This window comes from Lathamus discolor, chromosome 5, assembly GCF_037157495.1.
Source record: "Lathamus discolor isolate bLatDis1 chromosome 5, bLatDis1.hap1, whole genome shotgun sequence".
NCBI classification, from domain to species: Eukaryota; Metazoa; Chordata; class Aves; order Psittaciformes; family Psittacidae; genus Lathamus; species Lathamus discolor.
Window position 1 is genome coordinate 95918602 of NC_088888.1, and position 22744 is coordinate 95941345.

The 22744-nt window shown below is 41.7% G+C and overlaps 1 protein-coding gene and 1 long non-coding RNA gene across 2 annotated transcripts in view; one reads left to right on the plus strand and one right to left on the minus strand.

Annotated features, from left to right (window-relative positions):
- The window catches only part of ADAM17 (ADAM metallopeptidase domain 17), a 34382-nt gene extending 29626 nt beyond the window's left edge, over positions 1 to 4756 (minus strand). Inside the window, exon 1 of the mRNA XM_065681594.1 lies at positions 4523 to 4756. Within this exon, the coding sequence (XP_065537666.1) occupies positions 4523 to 4619 (97 nt within the window). The 5' untranslated portion in view covers positions 4620 to 4756. The remainder of the gene's footprint in view (positions 1 to 4522) is intronic.
- A 69-nt stretch (positions 4757 to 4825) lies between these two features.
- On the plus strand, positions 4826 to 21314 carry LOC136015540 (uncharacterized). The gene is made up of 4 exons (XR_010613249.1): positions 4826 to 4908; positions 11779 to 11841; positions 16205 to 16269; positions 17813 to 21314. It is a non-coding gene; the product is annotated as an uncharacterized LOC136015540 (long non-coding RNA).
- The last annotated feature ends 1430 nt before the right edge of the window (positions 21315 to 22744 follow it).

Sequence of the window (22744 nt, forward strand, 5' to 3'; positions counted from 1 at the left end):
ACACCTATTGAAACACTGCATCTACGCATTCCTGCTGGGATTTTGAAATAACCCCACAGCATCCCATGCAGGTATCATGTGCTGGGACATACTGCTGTTAGGCTGTTTGTTCTTGGATTCTCCTCCCTGTGGTGCATAGTGAGATGTACACCCAACCTTCAGCTTGGTGGAGTCAAACTGCAAAGCCAGATCAATCCAAAACAGTTGTCTTGCTTCAAAGGATATTAAAACAGGATGAGAAACAGCAAGAAAAAAGGCAGACTGCAGTAGGGAAATTAGTTATTTGACCCTTACCTAGGTCTTGCCTTAGTCACCAACAGATGCTTCAGTCCAGAAGGATTTTGTCACTAATTATCTCACTGCACAGTCTAAAGCTGAACTACTGAGCTAAACTTCTAACCCCTTAATTCTTCAGCAGTTGGTTAGGCTCCCGGCCTTATGGACTTCCTGTGTTTTGTCACACCAAGTGTGAAGCAGAGCTCAAGACTGACTGCACATGATTTTATGCTGCCCTCTGTATCACTCAGCTCCCACCAGTTCATTCATCAACACCACTACCATTTGCTTTTTCACTCCAGAACTTGTTACTTCTAGTCTTTTGATGCATATTACATAGGTTTGTATCTATCCATATACAGGGTATTTCTTCAGCTCACACAGTTCGAGTACTCCATGGTCTTTCAGAAGTGTGGAGAAAAAGCAACCCAAGCCCAGGTTACCTCAGATTCTATTGATGCAATATAGCAGGCAGAAAAAGATGAGGGGAGAGTGATTCAAGGAATATCATCTGCCCAGGAACAGCCCTTACTTTCTTTCGTTCTTTGAGTAGCTTATGATAAAAAGATCTTATTTGAAACAGCAGTAGAGTAAAACATTTTGCATACAAACTCTACGCTGGGCAATCCTGGATACACACTGCTCAGTGGCAGCGTGCTACTAATACCTCTGTGCTGTAAAACAGATTCAAGCAGCTCTTTAGATACAGCCATCCATATATTCAAGAACAGTGAGGGTGGGTATTTGTACTGTTATTTTTTTCCTGCTATCATTCAGGTATGTCTGAGCTCCAAGAGAAACAGCATTAATATTTAATAGCTATAAAAGGTTATCTTCAGAGATAAACAATGGAGAGAAAAAATTTCAATGAGGCAACATTAATTTTTCAAAGGCAAAACTACAGTAACAGTCATTGTATTAACCAGTAGAGTCCCTGCTGTCAGTGTTATTAAAAAGAACACTGCTTCCAGATCATCTAACGGCAATACACCGAGTTTGATACCATCCTCCCTTCATCCTTCACCCTGAGCACAACTACTGCCACCCCCAGAGCATGGGGCAGCTACTTGACAGTCACCCTGTCAGCTACTCCAGAGAGCAGACCCCATAAACAGAGAACACCTGAACCCTGGCACCCTACCCCTTACAAAAAAACACCCCAGCCAAATAATGATCAGCTTGCAGGTGGCCTAGCTCCATGAATGTGCTCATAGGAATGGGGAAGAGATCAGAAAGCTAAGGCCAGGATTGTGGCAGTCCAAATTTAGATCAGTTTAGACTGCTGGAGCACCACACCCAAAGATTACTTCAGCTGAAAAATGCTGGGAAATGACCCACGTCTTTTTATCTACTTGTGCTATTCTTTGCCAAACTCTGCTTTTCACGGTATAATCTTTTTTTTTTTCCTTCCTGAAAAGCTGAACTTCTAGAGAAACAAACAAGAAAGTTCTTAATAGAAATCACAAAATGGTAATCCTTGAAACTTCCTTAAATACATTGCTCAACAGAAATCTGATTTCAGTTCACAAAATTCAAGCTGTGGTTAAACAGAGCTCTCAAAATAGCAAAGCTGAAGTTATCAGAAGGAAAGGATGGTATTCCAGTAAACCAAGCCATGTCTACGATGAGGATAACAGAACCCCAGTGAAAGCTGAACATAAAACCACAGTAAAGGCATAAAGCTCACAGTTGAAATAGCTTTTATTATACCCAAAGAAACCACCCAGCTAAATAATCAAAGGGGCTTGTAAAAAAGTTGCAAATACAGCTCCAGAAATGGATGCTAAGGGCCGATACCAAAAAGAAAGAGTGTAATTGATCTTAGCATTCACTTCAGAGGAGACTAAAAATATCCCCAAAAACTTGTCTTGGTAGCATGACTCTAAAGACCTTTCTCCAAGACTCAAGAAAACGGGCTTTAAAACAAGCCAAGAAAATGAGTAATAAGGCAATAGGACATGAATGTATCAACCCAAAATTACAAAGCACTGAAAAATTTAAACTGGTCAACTACTAATCGTGGTATGCCACTGGTACAACACCATTAGTCTTGCTGCAGGTTAGGCCTGAAGGGTGGTAAGTACAGGTCCAATTTCCACTCCAGGTATCACCATGGGGCCTAATCAACAAATATGCTCAATTACCTGACAAACAGGTAACAACAATAACGAAGTGTGAAATATTGGACCTGTGGCTAAATAAGATACTAAGGAAGTAGAGCCTCATAGATACTAGCATTCTGAGAGAATGAAGCGTGTGGATAAATGTAACCGTTAATGGAGGAGACCTGGATTTTTTCAAGCTCCCTCACAAAATGCTTTTACATATTTAGTTTACTGAACAACAGAACAAAATGTTTGATGAATTTCAGTGTGTGAAATAACGTGAGGAAAATACAGCCTCACCGTATCTATGCAGCAAAGTATTTCAGCATAGGTAGTACCACTCAAAAATAAAATATTAAAAAGAGAAAGAAGAGGTATCTTGGAAGGACTATTAAACAAACAAACAAACAAAAGGACCAAAAAACTACTCAGAAAGAAAACAAAATGAAAAGCATTCGTCACTACAAATCCATGCTACCTTTGTATCACAAATAATGCCTTACAGTCCTGGTCACACATCTCAAATAAATAAATTAGAATCAAAATCCAATACAAAGTATACTGACAGAGACCTGTCTGGATACAATCCTGAGCAATGTGCTCTAGGTAACCCTGCTTGAGCAGGGAGGTAGAACTCCCGTAATCTCTGGTGGTCCCTTCCAACCTCAACCATTCTGTGATTCTTTGAAAGGTAAGAAAGACCAATAAAGTTATAATTTTATACCCCATACTAAGAACTATTATAGAGACTAAAGTTTTTCCACTAAAAAAAAATAAATTACAAAGCAGAAAAATTACGTAAGTCTGTAAGTCATTAAAGGCATGAAGAAAATGGATAATCCTTCCATACTGACCATTTCTGGCAACAGAAGAAGATGATCTTAAGGTCCTTTCCAACCCTAACTATTCTATTATTCCCCCCATGCAGTATTTCATAAAACTGAAGAGCTCATAGTCCAGCCATGGTGCTACAGAGGCCAAGAACACAAAAGCTATCAGATAAAGATTATGCAAATCCATAGCAGATATGTCCTTAGAAGGCATAGAAAAACCTCAGAGCCCAAGATGTCCTCTGTTTGAGGAGCTCCCTGACCTGCCTTGATGTTAGAAGAACATACAGTGTTTGTTCTGTTTCTATTACACTTCCTGAAGCATCCACCGCTGAATCCTATCCATCCCAGCTTCCTGCTGTTACCCACTGCTGAGGTCTGCACAGAACCACAAGTCCACCTCAGGTGTGGGAGAGGAGGACAGACACACAGCCTGGACAGCTGTCAGGAAAACTGCTGGGAGATCTAAGCAAAGAAAGGAGACTTGAAGCAGTCACCACTGGCCACACCAGCCGGAGACAGGATATCTGACTGGGCAAGGCAGGACCACTGCCTCTCAAGAGCTCATCTGCCACTTCAGTGATAAGCTCCTGCTTATCAAACACACGTTTACAACTTCTTCACTCCTAAGTATAAGTCTAGATGCAAAACTAAGTTTACAGAAGTTAAATAAAGCAACGGTTCTCCTTTGTGTTAAGCTTTTCTAGAAGACACATTCAGCTCCCATAGCTTCAGGCTCTCTCTGCAACGGTGACTCTTCAACCAGAACTATGAAGGGAAGCCATTTATATGATTATCCTGCCTTAACATAACGCACACTCCTGTGAGGAAAACTCTTTAGCACACCTCGAGTGTGAAGACAATCAAGTGGTCTCTCCACTCCTGCAGAGAGCAATGACTCCCTAACACCGCCCATCAGTGATGCTGCAGGTAAAGGGGACCACACTGGGAGGGCACGGGGCCTCCATGGTCTCCAGGAATCCCTGTGCCCTGGGCGCTCCCGGGCGCGCACCCCCCCTCCCGGAGGCAGGCACAGGAGCAGGGAGCTGGCCGCGACCTTGCCCACGGCCACGGACAGGCCTCCGGGTGGGTGCTCAGCCGGGACACAGGCTGCCCGGCTCCTGCCCCGCTCCCCTCTCCCCGCTCCCCAGACCGCCACCCCCTGGCAGAGCTGGGTGTTCTCCGCACGCCACACGTACCCCATCACTGTCCCCAGGCAGAGGCAAGCGTGCCCCTGTCCCCCTCCCCGCAGCAGTGGTCTCTCCCTCACACCCCCTTCCACGGCTGCCGCGTTCCCCCCCTACCCCTTACCGTAGCTCTGCCGGCGGGGCGGGCGCCCCAGCGCCTCCACCCCGCCCGACCCCCAGAGCACTACCAGGGCAGGGACCAGCCACAGTCGGAGCCTCATGGTCCGGCCGCGGCTCCCTCCTCCACCGCCCGCTCCTTCTGCTCACATCCGGTAGCAGCCACTTCGCCCTCCGCCCGCCCCGCGGCCCCTCACGCCGTGCCGGGCCGGGCCCGCTCCCGGAAGCGCGGCAGCTGCTCGCGGAGCATTGTGGGCGCGGGCGGGGCCGCCATCTTAAGCAGGGGGGCGGGCACGGAGGGGAGGGGAGGCTCGGCGGGCTGGGTTTCGGTGGCTCCGGGGTGGTGCCGTGGGTTGCCCGTCCCCGCGGCCCGTCCCCGGCTGCTCTACCCAGGTACGGCTGCGCTGTGAGAGGTGGGGTGCCGCGTTCCGCTTCCAGGGGCTCTCGTTTCCTTGGGGTATCCTCACGACGGCGCCAGTACCGATTTGCAGATGGGGAACAGGCCTACGGTCTGCTGCCTGGAAATGGAGGGGGCTCTGGAGACCACCTTTGGCCTGAGCTGGAGGTGTAGGCGTGCCCTTGGCGGGACTGCAGCGGTCTCACAGCCTCTCCCATGCACAGCAGTGTCTCATAGGGTTGTGTTTGCAACTTGCAGAAGATAGTTTCCTCTCAGTCCTTGCAAGTGACTGTGCCAGATGGCTTCAGTAGGTTTTACTTAGTTTTCTTAGCACAACAGAGGATTTGGGGTGCTTGGTACAAATAATGACGGGTCTTTGAGTCCTTATTGCTGTAAAAATACATGAAAACATACTGAAGTTGCAGCTGCACAGTAGTGTACCAGTTAATGTTTCCAGAATTAGCTTGATTTCTTGACTGTAGGTACCTCTAACAAAGATGATTGCAAGTGATGTACTTGGCAGAAACGGAGAAAACCTCTCACCGTCACCAGTCCTTTTTGCCACACTGTGCATTAGTTAACCTGAAAGACGCAAATAGCTATAGCATGACTAAAAGTATTCCTTACTAAATTTTTTGTGAGAACTTAAGGACAGGCATAGTGCTTAAACCAGGGGTGTATGTCTGTCTGTTTCTTGTCTCCAAAGATTAGAAGAGGCCAAACCACTGGTAAAGTTTCCAGGGGGACTGTTGAATTTCCAGCAATGTGCATCTATTGACTCCCAAAATCAGAGGTCATGTCTTCTTCCTTAGCATGTATCTTCTCCAGATGTTTGTCCAGTTGATCTGTTACTGCTTATAAACTTCTAGCATCCATAGCATCTTGTGGCAGGGTATTCCATGGTAGAATTGTATGTGTGAAGAAAGTTAACAAAGGCAAGACTTCTCTTTGCAAAAACAATGTTGACAAAAACTAGGTTGACCTGTCCCTAGTAAACCCTCGGGCCAGGTATGCACTAATCTATGCAGAGCAGGTGTCAGTTTTAATGGACAGGAGTTCTCCACTTCCCCTAGAAACATTTTCTTAAAAAAATCATGCAAGATCTGATACAATGCACTCCTTAGATGCCAAGAACATTTTAAACAAGAATGTACACCACAGTTAGAGTTTCACTTATTGCATCCTCGAGTTTCTTGGATGAACAGAGAGAATCTGTTGAGAACCTATTTGTTTTGTATGCTCTTAAATCATGACCCATTTTTCAAGTCAGCGTCTCAGTTGTTTGAAACGTATTGGAGAGAAAGCCAATGATGAAGTGTTCCAGCAGAGAACACAGACACAGGAAGGTTTTCCACTATAGCCTTATCTCCCAGTGCTGCTTTTATGCCCAGTTCAGTTGGTGCGTTTCAGAACCTCAGAACCCTCAGAGGCTTTTTGATTTATACAAACATACCATCTTACGTCCAGTACAAGAGCACTTTGGGAATGTGTTGATACTCAGTATTCTTAAGGCGTTCTTTCCTTTCCCCATTCAGGAATATGAGCCATTTTCTTAATGTGATTAGGGCTTAAACAAGGATATAATAAATACGTAGGCTATAATTAGAAATGAATGGGAAGCAGCATGTAGTGTGTTTTGGTGAGGAGCAGCACAAGTACAGCACAGTGAATAAAAAAGTAAGAAACAAAAGAATTGAATATATACAGCCAGCAAAATGTGTTTCCGTGTGTTGATAATAAAAGCTAGAGAAGCACAGGCAGCTAACTGGACAGCTAACCCTGGTCAGAAGAAGAGTTCCTTTAAGAAGAAGTATTTGATAAAAGAGGTTAGCCGACTAACCAGAGTGATTCCTAAATTATACAGTTTAATAATTCACTTAGAAAGGAAGGTAGATACAGTGTCAGGCCCTGGGGGAGGATGGAGGATTACCTTTGTGTTGTGAATGTCTGAATAGTAAATGATGCCCTGAGGAAAAAGGCCTGGTCTTTGTTATGAGCTACAGAGATAAGCAAAGCCCCACCCCACCTATGTAGGCTGCATAAAGCTGAGTATTTTCCCATGGGAATTATTGGAACCCCTATTACCTGCGGCTTTTGAACCTAAGTTGGGCGAAGTCTATGGTCTTATAAGGAGTGTTCTTCCTTTGGGAGGAGGATGGAATGAATGAATTTATGTCTTCCACTTCTATGATCATCTGCAAAAAATTTTCTTTAGAGCACTTTGGGAGTTTCTTACAGTAAAATAACTTCCCAAACATGGGAAAACCCCCAACAGCAAACCATCATCTGTGTTTGTGTAACATAGGGAGTGCTTCGTGTTTAGTGTCATGGAACGTGGGACCTAATAGCAAGAGCAGATCTGCAAAAGTTAACAGACAAGAAGACTGGTGTATTTAGGTCTCCTCCGTTTAAGTCTCCTTGCTGATTGAGACTGTTCTGATAAATGAGATCTGGCCTCTGATGGCATACCAGTTCTGTTCCTTTCAAGGAAAAGCTGTAGAAGTTTCTAAAATTCCTCTCTTCCTCACCGTTTTAATTTTGTTTTCTCCTCTGTTCTCTTTCATGGCTGTCTTTCACCAAGTCATCTGACTTAATCTCCTCTCTTTTATCTCCAGAGATGTTTTCTTTCCCATACAGCTTTTCATTACTTGGAAGGCCTCGCCCTTATTAGTACTGTTTGTCACTTTCTAGATATGTATAATAGCATTCCACATTAATGATCCAGCTGGTTACAGTAGTAATAGCCTTTTCCCGCTATTTCCCCTACCTCTTCAGCAAGACAGAAACTTGGCTACAACTCCTGAAATCTACATACTCCATTATTTTCTCAGTACAGGGAACTTCTGTGGTCTTCTGTGGTCTGCCAGGACTACACTAATACACTGCAAATGGACCAACTTAGCTGCTGTGCTGGTTTTGAAACCTGCTGTTGCTACAATATAAAGGAAAGCAGAGAGGCCAAGACAAGAGAGTTTTTTAAAGGGAGAAGCAGCCTGAATTTGTTCTTCATAATTGTGCGTATGTGTTTTCCATAATTATAATAGGACATAATGCTTTTCTTCCCTGAAGCATATTAAAGTTAATCTTCCTAGGGAAGGAATATACTCTTGTGAAGTTACTTCCTGTTACAATCTTTAAAATCCACAAAGAAATTATTTGGCCCTACTTTCTGACACAAAGTGGTCCCTGTTTCCTGTGTCTGCCAGGAGATGGTGCTGCCAGTCTTCCTCTATTCCTTTCCAGCTCTTAGGAAAGGTGGCACATGTATAAGTAACAAAGATACTTATGCTATCTGGCTGGTGTGCTTTTGTCCTAAGGGGGGTCTTAAGGGAAACAGAAAAACACCTTTCCACATATAAAGCTTCCTACTGTCTTAGAACTGGACATACATATTTAAGATCCATCAGATGTCAATGGCAAGGCCATTCAGATATTTTCCAGAGTTTTCTAGTGTTTCATGACAGGATGATGAATGTAAACCACTTTATGATTTGTTGGGTTGTTTCACACCCACCATTCTCACCTTTACAGACATCTCTGGATGCATTCTGACAACGTGGTTCAGACTTTCACAGGCATCCCAGTGCTGTTCAGAGAACCAGAGCTTTGACACTGCTGTAAATGGAAGCAGGATGGGGTTTTAAATCTCATCCTACATCACTTTAGGCAATTTAGGCAGTTCTCTTAGCATCAATGCTGATGAGCAGGTCCTGTGTTCCCTGGTTCCACTGTGCACATTTCATAAAATTTAGCCTGGAAAGATATTGTAGTAGATCTTGCAATGGGGGGGGACACATACATTCTGTCCTGTTTGATTATTGTGATAGCTTATTCGCAATTTTCAATCTGCTGTCTGCACAGGAGTTACATTTATAAATATATAGGCCCTAGACCTAATTTTGAATTGCTAGATTTTGTTATATTCTGATTCTAAAATGCACGCTAGTGATTTAACATACATCCTGCTGATTGCCCTTACCCCAGAACAGCTGTCACAGACACTGGTAGAAGCTAACATCACCTCTGATAACAAACAGTCTTCTGCTTTTCAGAGACATCAGATGTTTTTATTGGTTTCCTTTTGTCTCCCAGGGAAAAGCTTCTCTGATTCAAAACATAATAGAAGCAAAGATAATCTAAGTATTTGGTAAGATAAAATGTACTTCTTCTGGGCAGTAGTTTTGATCAGGTTCATGTATCTCCAGGAAGTATTGTTAATGTAAAGGCAGCTAATGTGGAGCTTTTGGAAAGTAATGAAATGTGTGCTAGTCTCCAGCTGTATGAGACACAGAGGAAACTGATTGCCTGGGTACTCCTGCAGCCCAAGTGAAACCTGGCAGCTGGACAACTGAACATCTACTGAACTGCAAAAAACACCACAAATAGTAGAAATTTTAAATTATTAAATTTGCACACATTTGGATTTGGAAAGATCAGCTGAGAATCTACCTTGTGCTGACTGCTTTGGCCATATATTTGTGTGTATGTAAATGTGTATATGTACATATGCACAGTCCCTGCATAGGCTTAGAACTGGAAGAGAAGCTTTAGAAGAGAAAAATAAAACTGTCTTGGGCAAACTTTGAGATCAGTATTCAGTGGCTTCACAAGGGGGGTTTATTCTCATGAGTGAGAGTTGCAAAGTGGAACTCCTGTTTGTTTTTTTTCTCTCACAAGCCACATTGGCAATATGGGATTTAGGTGTAAATGGAGACTTAAACATGCTATGAAAAACTAATACATTGAATGCTGGACAATCTGCATTACAAAAAACCCTCCAAAACCCAAAAAAACAACCCCAGACCCCACTAGAAAAAGAATAGGCTAGAAAGAGGCTGTGCTGGGATGGATTAATGCCTTTTAGGTTTTCTGACAGGATCTCAAATAAAGAGCAACTCATGGAATACATAAATTGTATTCCATGTATTACGTAGCATTAGACTGCTTATTATTTCTCATTAGAGCTATAGTACTTGTGCATGTGGCAGCACTGAGAATATAGCACTTGTGAATGTGGCAGCACTGAGAATTGCTTCGAAAGAGACAAATGTCTCAGCCAAGCAAATAAGACCTACTTTGGGTTCCATGGTGAGAACAGGAGCCCCGAGCCTCTCACAAAATCAGGTAACTCTTGAAAAAATCCTTGCTGTGATGGGATGTCGCAGTGATTCTCCCCCTGTACAGTGAGAAGTTGCACATCTGTCTTAATGTTCCTCTGGATACTATCTTAAAGCCTTGATGGAGGGAAAAGAGACAAGAGAAGACATTCACAGAATCACAGAATCACAGAATCCCAAGGGTTGGAAGGGACCTAAAAAGATCATCTAGTCCAACCCCCCTGCAAGAGCAGGGTAACCTACAGTACATCACACAGGAACTTGTCCAGGCGGGCCTTGAATATCTCCAGTGTAGGAGACTCCACAACCCCCCTGGGCAACCTGTTCCAGTGCTCTGTCACTCTTGCAGTAAAGAAGTTCTTCCTGATGTTAACGTGGAACTTCCTATGTTCCGGTTTACACCCATTGCCCCTTGTCCTATCACTGGATATCACTGAAAAAAGCCTAGCTCCATCATCCTGACAGTTCTGATCTTTTGTAGTGACCTGGTGGCTTTGCAGCAGAAGGTCAGGGCAGATTTACCCTAACTTGCATCACTGGCTGAATGAACCCATTTGCCTTAGAACTGGAGGAATGCTGGTGCAGTCTCAGTGTCAACAAGCTATCAACCTTTTCAGGGGGTTCATTCTCTTTAGTTATTTTTGACCCTGTCAGCTAAGTGGTGAAGCATTACTGCTCCAGGACAGGATTTACACTCTGAATACGTGCAAGTGACTGCACTGAGCAGGAAATCTGGATCCAACTCCTCAGACAAAATAGTTTTACTGACTGTGTGAGCGAGACCAGGAGGATACGTTTGGAAGTCATTTATTTGCAAAGAAAAGTTTTCTAAATGCCTTGGGTCTATGAACACTATGCCAAAATGTTCCTGTGACCAGATTCCGCACATGCCACCTATTTCCAAAGGGAAAGGGAAATCTCTGTGACCAGCCTGCATCAGGGACAGCAGCTCACCACTGCAAAATGGGCCTGCACGTGTCTTTGACTTGCAGCCAACCTACTGATGTCAGGTGCGGGAGCACCAGCTGGCTCACTTCATCCAACATCTGGGTTCAGACTACCCACACTTTTTGGAGCTTTGGTGCAGGAGCCACACTTGAACTGCTTAAGACTCAAAAGCCACCTGCCCATCAGCTAAGATTTCAACCATTATTCTATGTCTTTGATCTCTCATTTTCATGGTGCCTCGTTTCTGTCTCCACTGTAGGTATTTCAGTTCTGTATGCTGAAAATGTGACTCATACAGTTGCCATTCCCCAGCCCTACCTGATTACACTCCTCTGTGATTTACTCACTAGCCTATATCTGATAAACAACACACAACAGGAAGACAAAGAGAAGCATAGTTCTAAGGGATACTTCTGCCTCAGGAGAGTGCTGCTAGAAGGCATGCTCCCATGCTACACCTGGACAGGCTCTCATCCTTCTCCTGGCCTACTTGGTGAGGTTTGGTTGGAAGTGTACTATGCGTAGCGATAGTAAAAAACCTAGAGGGATCTGTGTTCTGGGTCAGCAAATATGCTACTGAGCTATCTTAGTCATTGAGCTGCAACTTTGATTGCACTGGTAACACAGCTGTGCCATCATAAGACACCTGAGAGCACTTCAGTGATTCTATAATCACCAGTGGCAGGCTAGGTCAGTAGTCTCCAGACAGTTTGGGCCATTGGATTGTAGTTAACTTTCAAAACTTGTGGTATCCTGTCATTAAAATTCTACTTGAAAACGTGTTTTCATATGGTTCTGCAGGGCCCATACCAGTGGCTAATGGGGCACAGTAAGGAAACCCCTGGCCAAGATACTTCTTCAACTGTAAGTAACTCGAGTACCTTTATAGAAGTGGGGAAACCTTTGGCTAAGTCTGTTCACCTTTCTGAATGTGAATTAGTTTTCCAATGGTAAACTGTGGATATTAATATAAATTAAGTGTGCAATATAACTGCTAAATATTCATAGTAATTATACAGCTGCTGACCTAAAGCACCAATTTAAAAGGACTTGGAAATAACCTGAAAAGAAGCACAGTGCTAGACCCATCCTTAACCAGTTATAATAGAGACAAGAAATACTCTTCTTTATGAAAACTGAGTTTGATACTTACACCTCCTGTTTCTCACATGTGGCTGCACACTGTTAATGGTAAAAACCTGGTAGGCAGGAAGTTTCTAAGGTCTCTAAAGCAGAAAGCACAGGCACAGAGTTTACTGCAAATCTAGGACAGAAACTCAGTTATCACTCTTTTAATGGTTTTGATCTCAAAAGAGTACTGCTTTATGTTTAACCAGGGATGCTAATATGGCTGTTTGTAAATGGAAGTATTTTTGTACTTAAGGGAAAAGATAATAAAGGTAGTGTTTGAGTGGATGTCTGTTCTGAGCAAATGCCTGTTAGTTAAGATAGTAGGTAAACAGCATTGTAATCAAAGGACTTAAACTCTTTTGAAGTTGCTGAGGAAATATGTGACAAATATCATCAAGAATGCAGTTCAAAGGATACCAGTTCCTATCTCTAAGGCACACACAGAAGGCCTGATTCTCATGTTACTTGTATACCTAGCTTTGGCTGAACCAAAGGTACTCTGCTGCCAGAAACCAGCAGTTGGGTAACTGTTCCTGCTTTCTCTGGGATGATAGAAAAAGCTGACCCTGTGTGACCAGGGCAAAAAAGGACCCTGAAACAGGACAGAAAGAGGCCATGAAAGATAAGGAAGTCAACAAGGTGACCAGTAAAACATTTGAGAGAAGAAACAACACTGTATTGCTATTAGAGATTTTGCTCTTGCACTTCTCCCTTTGATATCTTCTTCTCCTTTACCTTTCCTTTTCCCTTTGAGGTTCACAAAAAAATTGTTCCAATTTGACCAGTTAAATGGTGCTGAATATGGGTTCTCCTTGTATGTATTTATAATTAAACTGCACTGAACTTTTTGCTACATTCATAGTTTGTTTCATTGTCTGGTTGGGCTTTTTCACCTACAGAATCACAGAAAGGTTTGAGTTGGAAGGGGCCATAAAGATCATCTAGATCCACCCTCCCTGCCAAGGGCAGGGACACCTTCCAGTAGACCAGATAGCTCAAAGCCCCGTCCAACCTGTCCTTGAACACTGCCAGGGAAGGGGCAGCCACAGCTTCTCTGGGAAACCTGTTCCAGTGCCTCACCAGCCTCACAGTAAAGAACCAAATATTTAGTCTAAATCCAATATTGTCTCTAAATCTCCCCTCTTTCAGTTTAAAGCCACTTCCCCTTGTCCTATTACTACATGCCCTTGTAAAAAATCCCTCTCCAGCTGGAGAATGTTTTTAAGAACACTTAGTTGTGTCCTTCACATGTATAGGTAACAAAAAGGAGCGTAAGGTGTAAATAGTTTTGCAGAATCAAGGTCTACACTTACTCTGATTCCTGGGTTGTGTGGAAGACTCCTCAAAGGCAGCTGACTGAGAAAAATCAGACACAGGCAGTAACACTTGGGATGGAAAACCGTGGGCCTCCACTTACTTTTTACATGGGAGTTACTCTCAATACAGCTTCTTGGGCAGTAATATCTGCATAACGAGGACCCTAGACTCTTACAATGATGGCCATCCAGGCTGAGTACCTTTGACAGGATTAGACTGATCAGATGTAGGTACCAGCATCTTCTGGCTGCATTTACAGAGGCCTTGCTGTAGTAAGATCAGCAGACTGTCCCCTTCAAATTAAACCATCCTTTTGGTCCAAAAGCCAGTTCTGTCTTTTGATGGGAAGCATTGCTGAAGCCAGTGTTAGCAAGGATGTGTTGCTACTTTTTGCTGATGCAGTTATACTGAGATTAAAGAAAACATCAGTTTTCAGGACTTTTACAAACACTGACATGATTAGGACAAAATTAAACCAGTTGAATTTTAGTGTGTTGCTGTTGGACATGTTTTCTCTGTTATGACAGCTGATACAAATCCAGTTTTTTCCCTTAAGAATACAGATTATTTGCTTTTATTAGGATCTGAGTAATAGCAGTGTAAATCTCTGCTCTTTAGAATGTAGTGATAGTTCACCAAAAATCAAACCACCATTTGTACTTTATGGCTTTTTGCAATAAGGGGTCTAAAATAAAAAAAGATAGTATAAAAGTAAAAGCAGATACGATCTTGAAAGAAAAACAGCTAAACTGCTGTTTATGTAAGATGAAATAAGTATGGTGGTTGAGTTTTAACGCAGGATAAGTCTAATGTGTCTGTTAGTGGATTACTGAGAACAACTGATTATGTTAATGTTATTAACACTATGTAGAGTATTAGGACTATTTAGCATTAAGTGTGTTTCAAAGACAAGGCCCTGAGGAACCTGTAACTTTGAAGTTAGACCTGCTCTGAGAGGAGAGTTGAACCAGGTGATTTTCTTAATGATTAATGCTCTAAATTTTGATTTAATGATTTAAAATTTATTGCTCTAAAGCATTAGTGAAACTAGGCTTCTTTTATTAAAATATTTGCCCTATTAGTGTCTGACAATATTGTCTAATGATAGAGAAGATGCAGGTGTGATGGTAAGCTACAAAAAGTTATCATCAGTAAAGCATAAAAACCAAAACCAATGGCTGTATTTTATAAATGTGTGTGCAATTTGTGCAACATAGAGAAACAGTTTAAGTCTGAGGAGGTGTTTTTGTAAGATCTTCATGTTACTTGTTTTGCTCCTATTAATGCAAAGATATTGCATATATGATTCTAAGTAAACCTCAACAGGTTTTTATATTGTATGTGCTTATTAGATTTTTACATTATTTTTACTATGCAAGCCTCTAGTATTTCCTAGAACTTAAACAATGCTCTACTGCTATTGAAAAGTTAAATTTACTTGAAGAATAGGTATTTAACTGGCTATACTTATGTGAGTCTACAAGAATGTACAGAAAATGGATTTTTATATATCTTTAAGTATTTATTCTTTTATTTCTGTTTTTCTAGACAACATGACTAGTAATTACTGTGTCAAATGTAGTTTCTAGATAGTCTTCACTTAAGATGCTGTCGTGGTTTAAACCGATCCACGCAGCTCGTCCACTCACTCCCCACCTCCTTGCCCGCCCCCTGCTCTTGGAGGGACGGAAAGGAGAATCGAAAATAATGCAACTCCCATGGGTTGAGATAAGAACAGCCCAGTAACTAAGGTATAACACAAATCACTACTGCTACCACCAGTAATAATAATGCTAAAGGAAATAACAAGGGAAGAGAATACAACACCTCAACACCAGCCGACCAATAACTCGCCCCACTCCCCCCAGCCAAGCACCGACCGATACCTCGTCCAACCCTGCAGTGAACCAGGCCTTCTGGGTAACTCCCCGTTACATCCTGGGCATGACGTGCTGTGGTATGGAATACCTCTTTGGCTAGCTTTGGTCAGGTGTCCTGTCTCTGCTTTCTCCAAGCCTCCCCTCCTCCCTGGCAGAGCATGAGGCTCACAAGGTCCTTGGTCAGACCAAACATTTGAGCAGCAACTAAAAACATCGGTGTTATCAGCTCTCTTCCCAGGCCAAAAAATGAAAACATAGCACTGCACTAGCTACTAAGAAGGAGAAAAATAACTGCTACTGCTGAACCCAGGACAGATGCTATACTCAAAGTAATGTATTTGGTGCAAAATTTTAACTTTCACAATATTTTTCTGTCCCTGTTTGAGTCCAGAAATGTGAGCTATGCAGAACTTACGTACTTACAGCTGATGATGTGTAGTTTCTGGCATGGGTTCAGCCTAGGTCCTTAGTAACCAAAAGTTGTTACCATCTGATTATAACATTTCCAAAATGAAATGAGTCAGTCTTCTGCAAGCAGACATGGTCTCATAAATAAATACATATGTATATACAAGTACATATGAAATGTATATGCAATATAATATAGTATTTATAAATAAATATTTCACTATACATACACCAGCACAACTGAAACTAGTTGGCATACTACTTATTATTTTCCTACCCTTTTACTTCCCATGAGTGTAGTGCATCTTTTAGGGTATAATCTTAAAGTGGGTATTCCAAATATTCTTGGCTTCCCAACTCAAATTAATAGGAGTCTTGCCCTAGATTGTTTCATTTTAATCAGTTAAACTTTCTTAGTAAACTAATTTTCTGTGGTTAATTATCATATCAGATTGTATTAATCCCGTATTCTCCCATTTCCTTGATTACAGGCATCAGTACTAGGACATCTCATTCTGGAACACTACAGAAACAGCCTCCCACACAACAAAGCATGGTAAGACTGAAAACAAGGTTTGTCTTTACCCCTAAACCCAACTGCGAAGGTAGGAAGAAATTGGATCATACAGAATACATGAAAATTGCAGTAAGACACAGGTTTGCTTACTGTGTCTCTGTTCTTCCACGGTGTCATTTGGATTGATGGTTCTGCTAAGGATACCAAAGTTCTTTCTTCGGTGAAGATCATAATTTTTGTATTTTAGATACAACTCTTTTGTTTGTGCAATTTACTTTTGAGTCTTGGGAGCTTTCAGTACTGGAAAGTATTATTCCTAAAGAGACTTTTTATCATGCAGCCCCAATGACTGTGAATCCAGTATCACTTACTTTAAGGCAACAATAAACATTGCAAGACCAGACCCAGAATCCAGTGCAAACCAGACAAATAAACCTGCCTTGAGCCTGACAAATAGAGGCACTCAAAAAGTCCATGTACTCAGGTTTCTGTTACATAGCCACATCAGTCCAATGTAATTTGCATTGCCGTGAGGAGGGGTAGTCCTCCTGGTCTCTTCTCCCGTGCAGTTCTCTTGTTGCAGAACCAGGCTGTGTGTGAGTAAGCACATGGTTGGGGAAGTCATAAGTGAAAGGTGCCCATCTTCATATTTGGTTTTGCGTTCAGGATGCCTGATGCCAGCCGTTAAAGACAAGCATAAATGAGACAGCAGCAGGTTTTGGAGGCAGTATGGATTTATGTTGGACTAAATTGACCACACAACTATGGCCTCAGAGGGATCTCCCAGAGCATGTATCTGGTGCAGGAGCTGGTTATCAGCATACACAGCCCACACTGCCACTGGAGCTTTGTACCGCAGCAATTCCCTCTTAATGAGACAGTCCTCAGACAGCACTGGCAGCAAGTATTAATCAGCATAGCCTTTGGGATGCTGCAATTTATAAGGCTTAGACCGATACATTTCATCCCACAATGTTGTTCAAAAGCAATGTGTAGTGTTTTTAAGGCAAATATCCTTGAAAAGAAAAAACAAGTAAACAAATTACTAACAGTAAGTGTTTTGGGAGTGGGTGGATGCACATGAATATGAAAGCTAAGTAACAAGGAAGAAAACCAAATAAAAATACATCAAACTACATCTACTAGTTACTTTTGTCTCAATGAAGTAGTTCTCTGAGGCAGTTTCCCTGAACAGCAACAATCTTTCTATTCCATTTGGAAAAGGAAAACATGGAAAAACTTCACAAGTCAAGGGAAAAAACAAGCAGCAACAGACAGGAAATATGCTGTTTAAATGTACGAATTTGAACTTTTGGTCATTTCTTCCACAAAGGGCCCTCAGTAGTCACACATTCCTCATTTCTAAATGTTAAACTTTCTTCATTATCATAGTATTTTTCTTATTAACAATAAAAAATTTATAATCCACATTTATTTATATTTATTAGGAGATCTTGAAGGTTTTGGGGTTTTTTTCTCATTGTCTGTCTTGGAAATTGGGACCGCTCTGCACAGGAAAATACTTTAGGAAGAGGAATGCAGAGCATGGAAAACAGTTGACATCCCTGTATCTTGTCTCTAGCTCCACAGGTGGCAGGGTGAAGAGCTTTTCCTTTGGCCCACACAAGGAGATGAGAGCTGATTACCAGTGCTAAAGGAACACAGGACTGGTCCAACTTTTCACATCCAAGTAAACATCTAATAGGTATCTACTCCAGAAGGCTCCACAAAACATTTAGTCCATAAATCTGGACTATAAACAAGGTTTTCAGCATCCTGTAACACAAAATGCCTCCACAACAAGACTGAAAGCTACAGCTGTTGAAAAAAAACAAAATAGCCACAAGAAAGAGTTCAGGAGAGATTGGGCACTGCAGAGATGCTAGGTTTTTGCAGTAGTGGACAGTACATGACATAAAGTTCCAGCAAGAAACATTCCACTCTCTTATAGAGAAGGAAATAAAACTGACATAAACTTACAACAGTTCTTCCAAAATGGATCCAAAAGGTAAATTCCTCCTGGGCCTCAATTGCCTAGGTGAGCATCCACCTAGCATTTACAGATCAGAGTTGTGAGGAACCTCAAGAGTAAACATCCACTTTCAGACAAGGTAGCTTTGTATAGTTTCATCAAAACAACAATTGGTCAATGTATCCTGCTTTGTAAAGTTTTTCATCTTACACACCCTCACCTTTCTTCACCTGGATCTTTCTAATTGAATTCCTGTAATCCATTCTCATCTTAATGCTGCGTTCAGGATTCTTTGGCATTCAGTACTGGATTTTGTTTGTAGGTGTGACGTGAATCACTTTAATGGAGAATGATACAGATGGCATGTGTGTAGCAGGAATAAAACTTCATGTGCAAACTCTGCAGCGTGAGGCTATGTTAACAACATGCACTTCAAGAATTATCCAATGATAATAATCTAAATGCTGATTCCAAAATTCTGAATAACCCAGAGAAGATCTGACATGGGGAGACCACAGGCTACCTGGCTGAGGGAGAGCAGGCAGTCTGCAAGAAGCACTAAGTGATGGCAAAGAAAAAATTTGGCAAATAGTCAGAAAAGATCTTACTTGCAAAAAACCCCAGTCCTTTGCATCATGACAGCCAGGTCATGACTGATACACAAACAGCTGCAAAAAGCCATCTTAACAGCAGTTTAACCAACTATGCAGACAGTGATTTCACACCTTGGTGTGAGTTGGCACAGCAAGCCCATGTCACTTGTGTACAAAGTATGATAATGTAGAAGTAGTCAGCACAGTGCTGTGCTTCCAAAATCTTGTAGATGAGCTGTATGGGATATTATTGAAACAGAGCATAGAGTCTGTTACCCCTGCAACTACTTCTTTGAACTGCTTCTCACAAATCTTACGTTCACCCATTGGCTGCATCAAACAGATGTCTCATGCAGCTGAGAAAGCAGTTCTGAGTTCCAGGCAGAGCAGATGGCAAGTCAGTTTTAAAGGTTCCATTTAAAAGACTAACATAATGAAATGAGACTACATGGCATTCAGTTAATCAGCGCCTGTAAGGGGATGGAATCAAGAACAGCAGCGTTTATTTGTTACGCTGGGAGATATGTTTTCCATATTTTTTTATCCTTATTGTCAGTCATATGCTTGCCTGACTAGCTGGGGAATCAGAGACAGCTCTAATGGAAAAGAGAAATTAGGTCATCTAGTCCATCCTCACTGCCAGGGCATGACTGTTCCCTGCAGTGTATCACTTCCCACACACAGTTATCTTTCCAACTGTCTTTTGTAAGATGGGAATGCAATACAGAGTCCCATTTGGCTATGGCTAACAGAGCTTTTGAGGACTTTTTATTTGCACAAAAATGCTTATTGAGAGACTCAGAGCTAACAATTTTAAACACATTTCAAAGAAAAAAAAACCTCAAATCTCAGAATTTGAGTCTCAGGAAAAACTTTTTAATAGAAAAGTTGTGCAGTATTTGGGATAACCGGGGACACTGTTTTCATTCAGACAGGAAATAGTTTCTATGACTCACTTCTACAAATTAAACAATAGGTTTCCTGCTAAAAAAAAAGTAATCCAGCAACTAGTTCAGTAAGTAGTTTAGGAAGCAGCCAATACTCGTGATGCTCTGAGCAAACTCTCATTAGGAGACTCAGCACTACTGCTAGCTGACTGTAGGTACTGTATTCCAGGTTGCCTTGATAAATTACTCCAGGTGTTTGGATCCTCAGCCTTCAGCACAGCATCTCTATATGTAAGCATTCAGACACTACGGGGCAGGACTGGTTTATTAAGGAAAAAAAATGAGTGAACACAAATGGAAATGCAGTGGAATATAACATAAGGAAATGGCAAACTTCTTCCCTTTCAGCAGTTTTAGCATTACTTCCATGCTGCCTGCAAACAAGCCCCATCATTTACCCCTTGACTACACTCATCAAGTCCAATGGTTTGAATTAGTCCAAATATTTCCTTAAAGTTGATCTCCTTTCCCAAAGGACCCGTTTGCTTTTTTTTAACCAGGCAGTGCCACCATGTTTGGTTTAAGGATTCACTTTCTTAAGTTAGGCAGGGATTCTCCAAACTTTGTTCATCTTTGCATTTCCTTTTGCCACCAACTTCTGATCCTTCTCTGCCTTCACATGCTTATCTACATCAGTTCGTGTAGTGATGTATTTAGACCATTATCCTTCACTGGAGAATTTTGTTTGCATTGTACCCTGCAACAACATTTTCCTTGGAGAAGACCGAAGAGCATTTGAGGAACTCCAGCAGAAACTCAGCAGTTCAGAAATATGCTCACCGTGACAAACTGAGTAATTTCTTCTATAGAACTCTGGAAAGATCACAACCAGTCCAACCTCAAGCACAAGTGCTTTTTAGGTCCCACGAGAGGAACCACAAGATTTTCTTTGTGAAAGATGGCTTTTCCCCATCTCCAACAGAAAAGTGTTCTCGGATGCTTCCAAATTCAGGAATTACACAGGTTACTCTCCACAGTTGCCTTATTAAATCTACAAATTAATCCACATTGCTTTTCCTTTTGTCTCCAACAAATTAGACTCAAGACTACAAACAGATGACAAGGTTATTCCACCTCTACTAAAAACCCAGAAGTCATTAGCAAGCTCTTATCATGCACATGCATGACAGCACTCTGCATTTCATTCTTTTACATAAGTAATTCTTCACCTTGTGTTATGTTAAATGGGCTTTAGTTAGCATGTCAGCTGTGAGTTCCTAGGGACATGGCTTTTCTGCATGCTTGTGTATGTAATCCTCTCCACAGCACAGCTGTGAAACTTTACTGAAATAACAATTATTAGATCCACTCTGACATGACAGTTTTCAATGGTTTCTTGAAGTTACAGGTTTCTAGATTCCATTTGATGAGGAGAGATGCAATTACTGACGGAAGAACACACTACATTATAGCACTTTTGTGGGTATTCCCCACAAAATGTTCCAGTATTACAAATCCACTGAACAGTTTGTTTTCTTTCTCATTATTTTTCCTATGGCACTCTTGCATTTTAGAGATTTATTACTCAGTAATGAGGCCTACCTAGTTGTCTTGACAACTGAAATTTAGAAAGTAAAGGAATAAAGTATGAAGTTCCAGAATGCTGATACTGATCTCATTTTTGTATCTGCCTGAAAAAAAATACTGTTACATGTGGAAGGCTTGAATACCTGTTAAAAACTGAAGCACCTTGAACAAGAACAATCCATGCTATTTCCTCTGGTTCTAACTGGACAAAAATAGCATTTGCAGTTGACCCATCAATCAAGACAGATGGACAAGCAACATTTCCTGCCAACCACTAACAACTTTTATCTTTTAAGACAGTCAAGTAACAAGTGACCTGCTTTTATAAGGAGCAGTAATTTGGAAAAAGTAAGTTAGTTACTTCTTGCAAATGCCCATGCTGTTAAAGATCACTCTGTTAAGCAACTACAATGCAAACTTAGAGATTCCCCCTTTCTCAGCTCTTTTTGCCCTTTGCAATATAGATTTTGTACACACACCAAACCAAAATGCTCCCCTTACCAGCCAAATAATTGTTGATAAAATACAAATCTAACTATTGCAGACCATCTAGAAACAGAATCCCAACTAAAATCAGCAAAACCTTGAGTCAAAGGATGTGCAGCATTAGGACCTACCTCTGAAAACCAGTTACTGTTACAGATATACCAAAGCTCTGCAATTCCTACCATCCCATTTGTGGTTGGGTTTAAACCACGACACTACCACAGAAGGCTCTTGGAGCACACTGATCTATTGATCCAAGGTTTCTCTCTGTGCAGATCTCCTGACGGCATAATGCTCACTAGATTTTAGCCAGCAGGCAGCAGTGACAAAAAAACAAGGGGGTATAAACTGGCTAGGAGTAAGCTATTTGGATTTCTAGCTATCAGCAGGGTGAGGACCTGGAACTGGCTTCCAGTAGCAAAGGAGGAAAAGAATCTAAATATAAGGCTTGACAAAGCTGCTGTGTAGTGCCTGTGATGGGACCAAGTGGGATGTGATGATCTAGGGGGTCTCCTCCAGTCTTATTTTAAGTACATAAACCACAGCATATGTTGTCCCACTTTGAAGCAAAAGTCTCTGCTTGGTTAGGTTGGCACACTAAAGGCTTCCTTCTCCATAGGAATCATTTATATTATTATTTCTGTAAATATAGATATTATTAAAGAAGTTATCAAAGCTACTGATTTTGAACCACATTGCACAACTCCAGCAGAGGTGACCATGCACACTTGATACAGAACAGCACAAGTGTGTTGTCTCATTGCTTGTAGAAGAATGGAGCACCACATACATGGAGCTACAAACCTCTTTTCAACCTTGACCACAGAAGAGATCTGTGATCTGAAGGCTGAATATGCAAGGTTCCTCTGCACATCCCTGCATCACTGTTTTAGACAGTATATTTTAAGCTCTTCCCACTTTGGAGGTAAAAATTAAGAGACAGCAGTGTTCACATTCAATACTGCTTTGACCTGTGGGCTCTCTTCCTT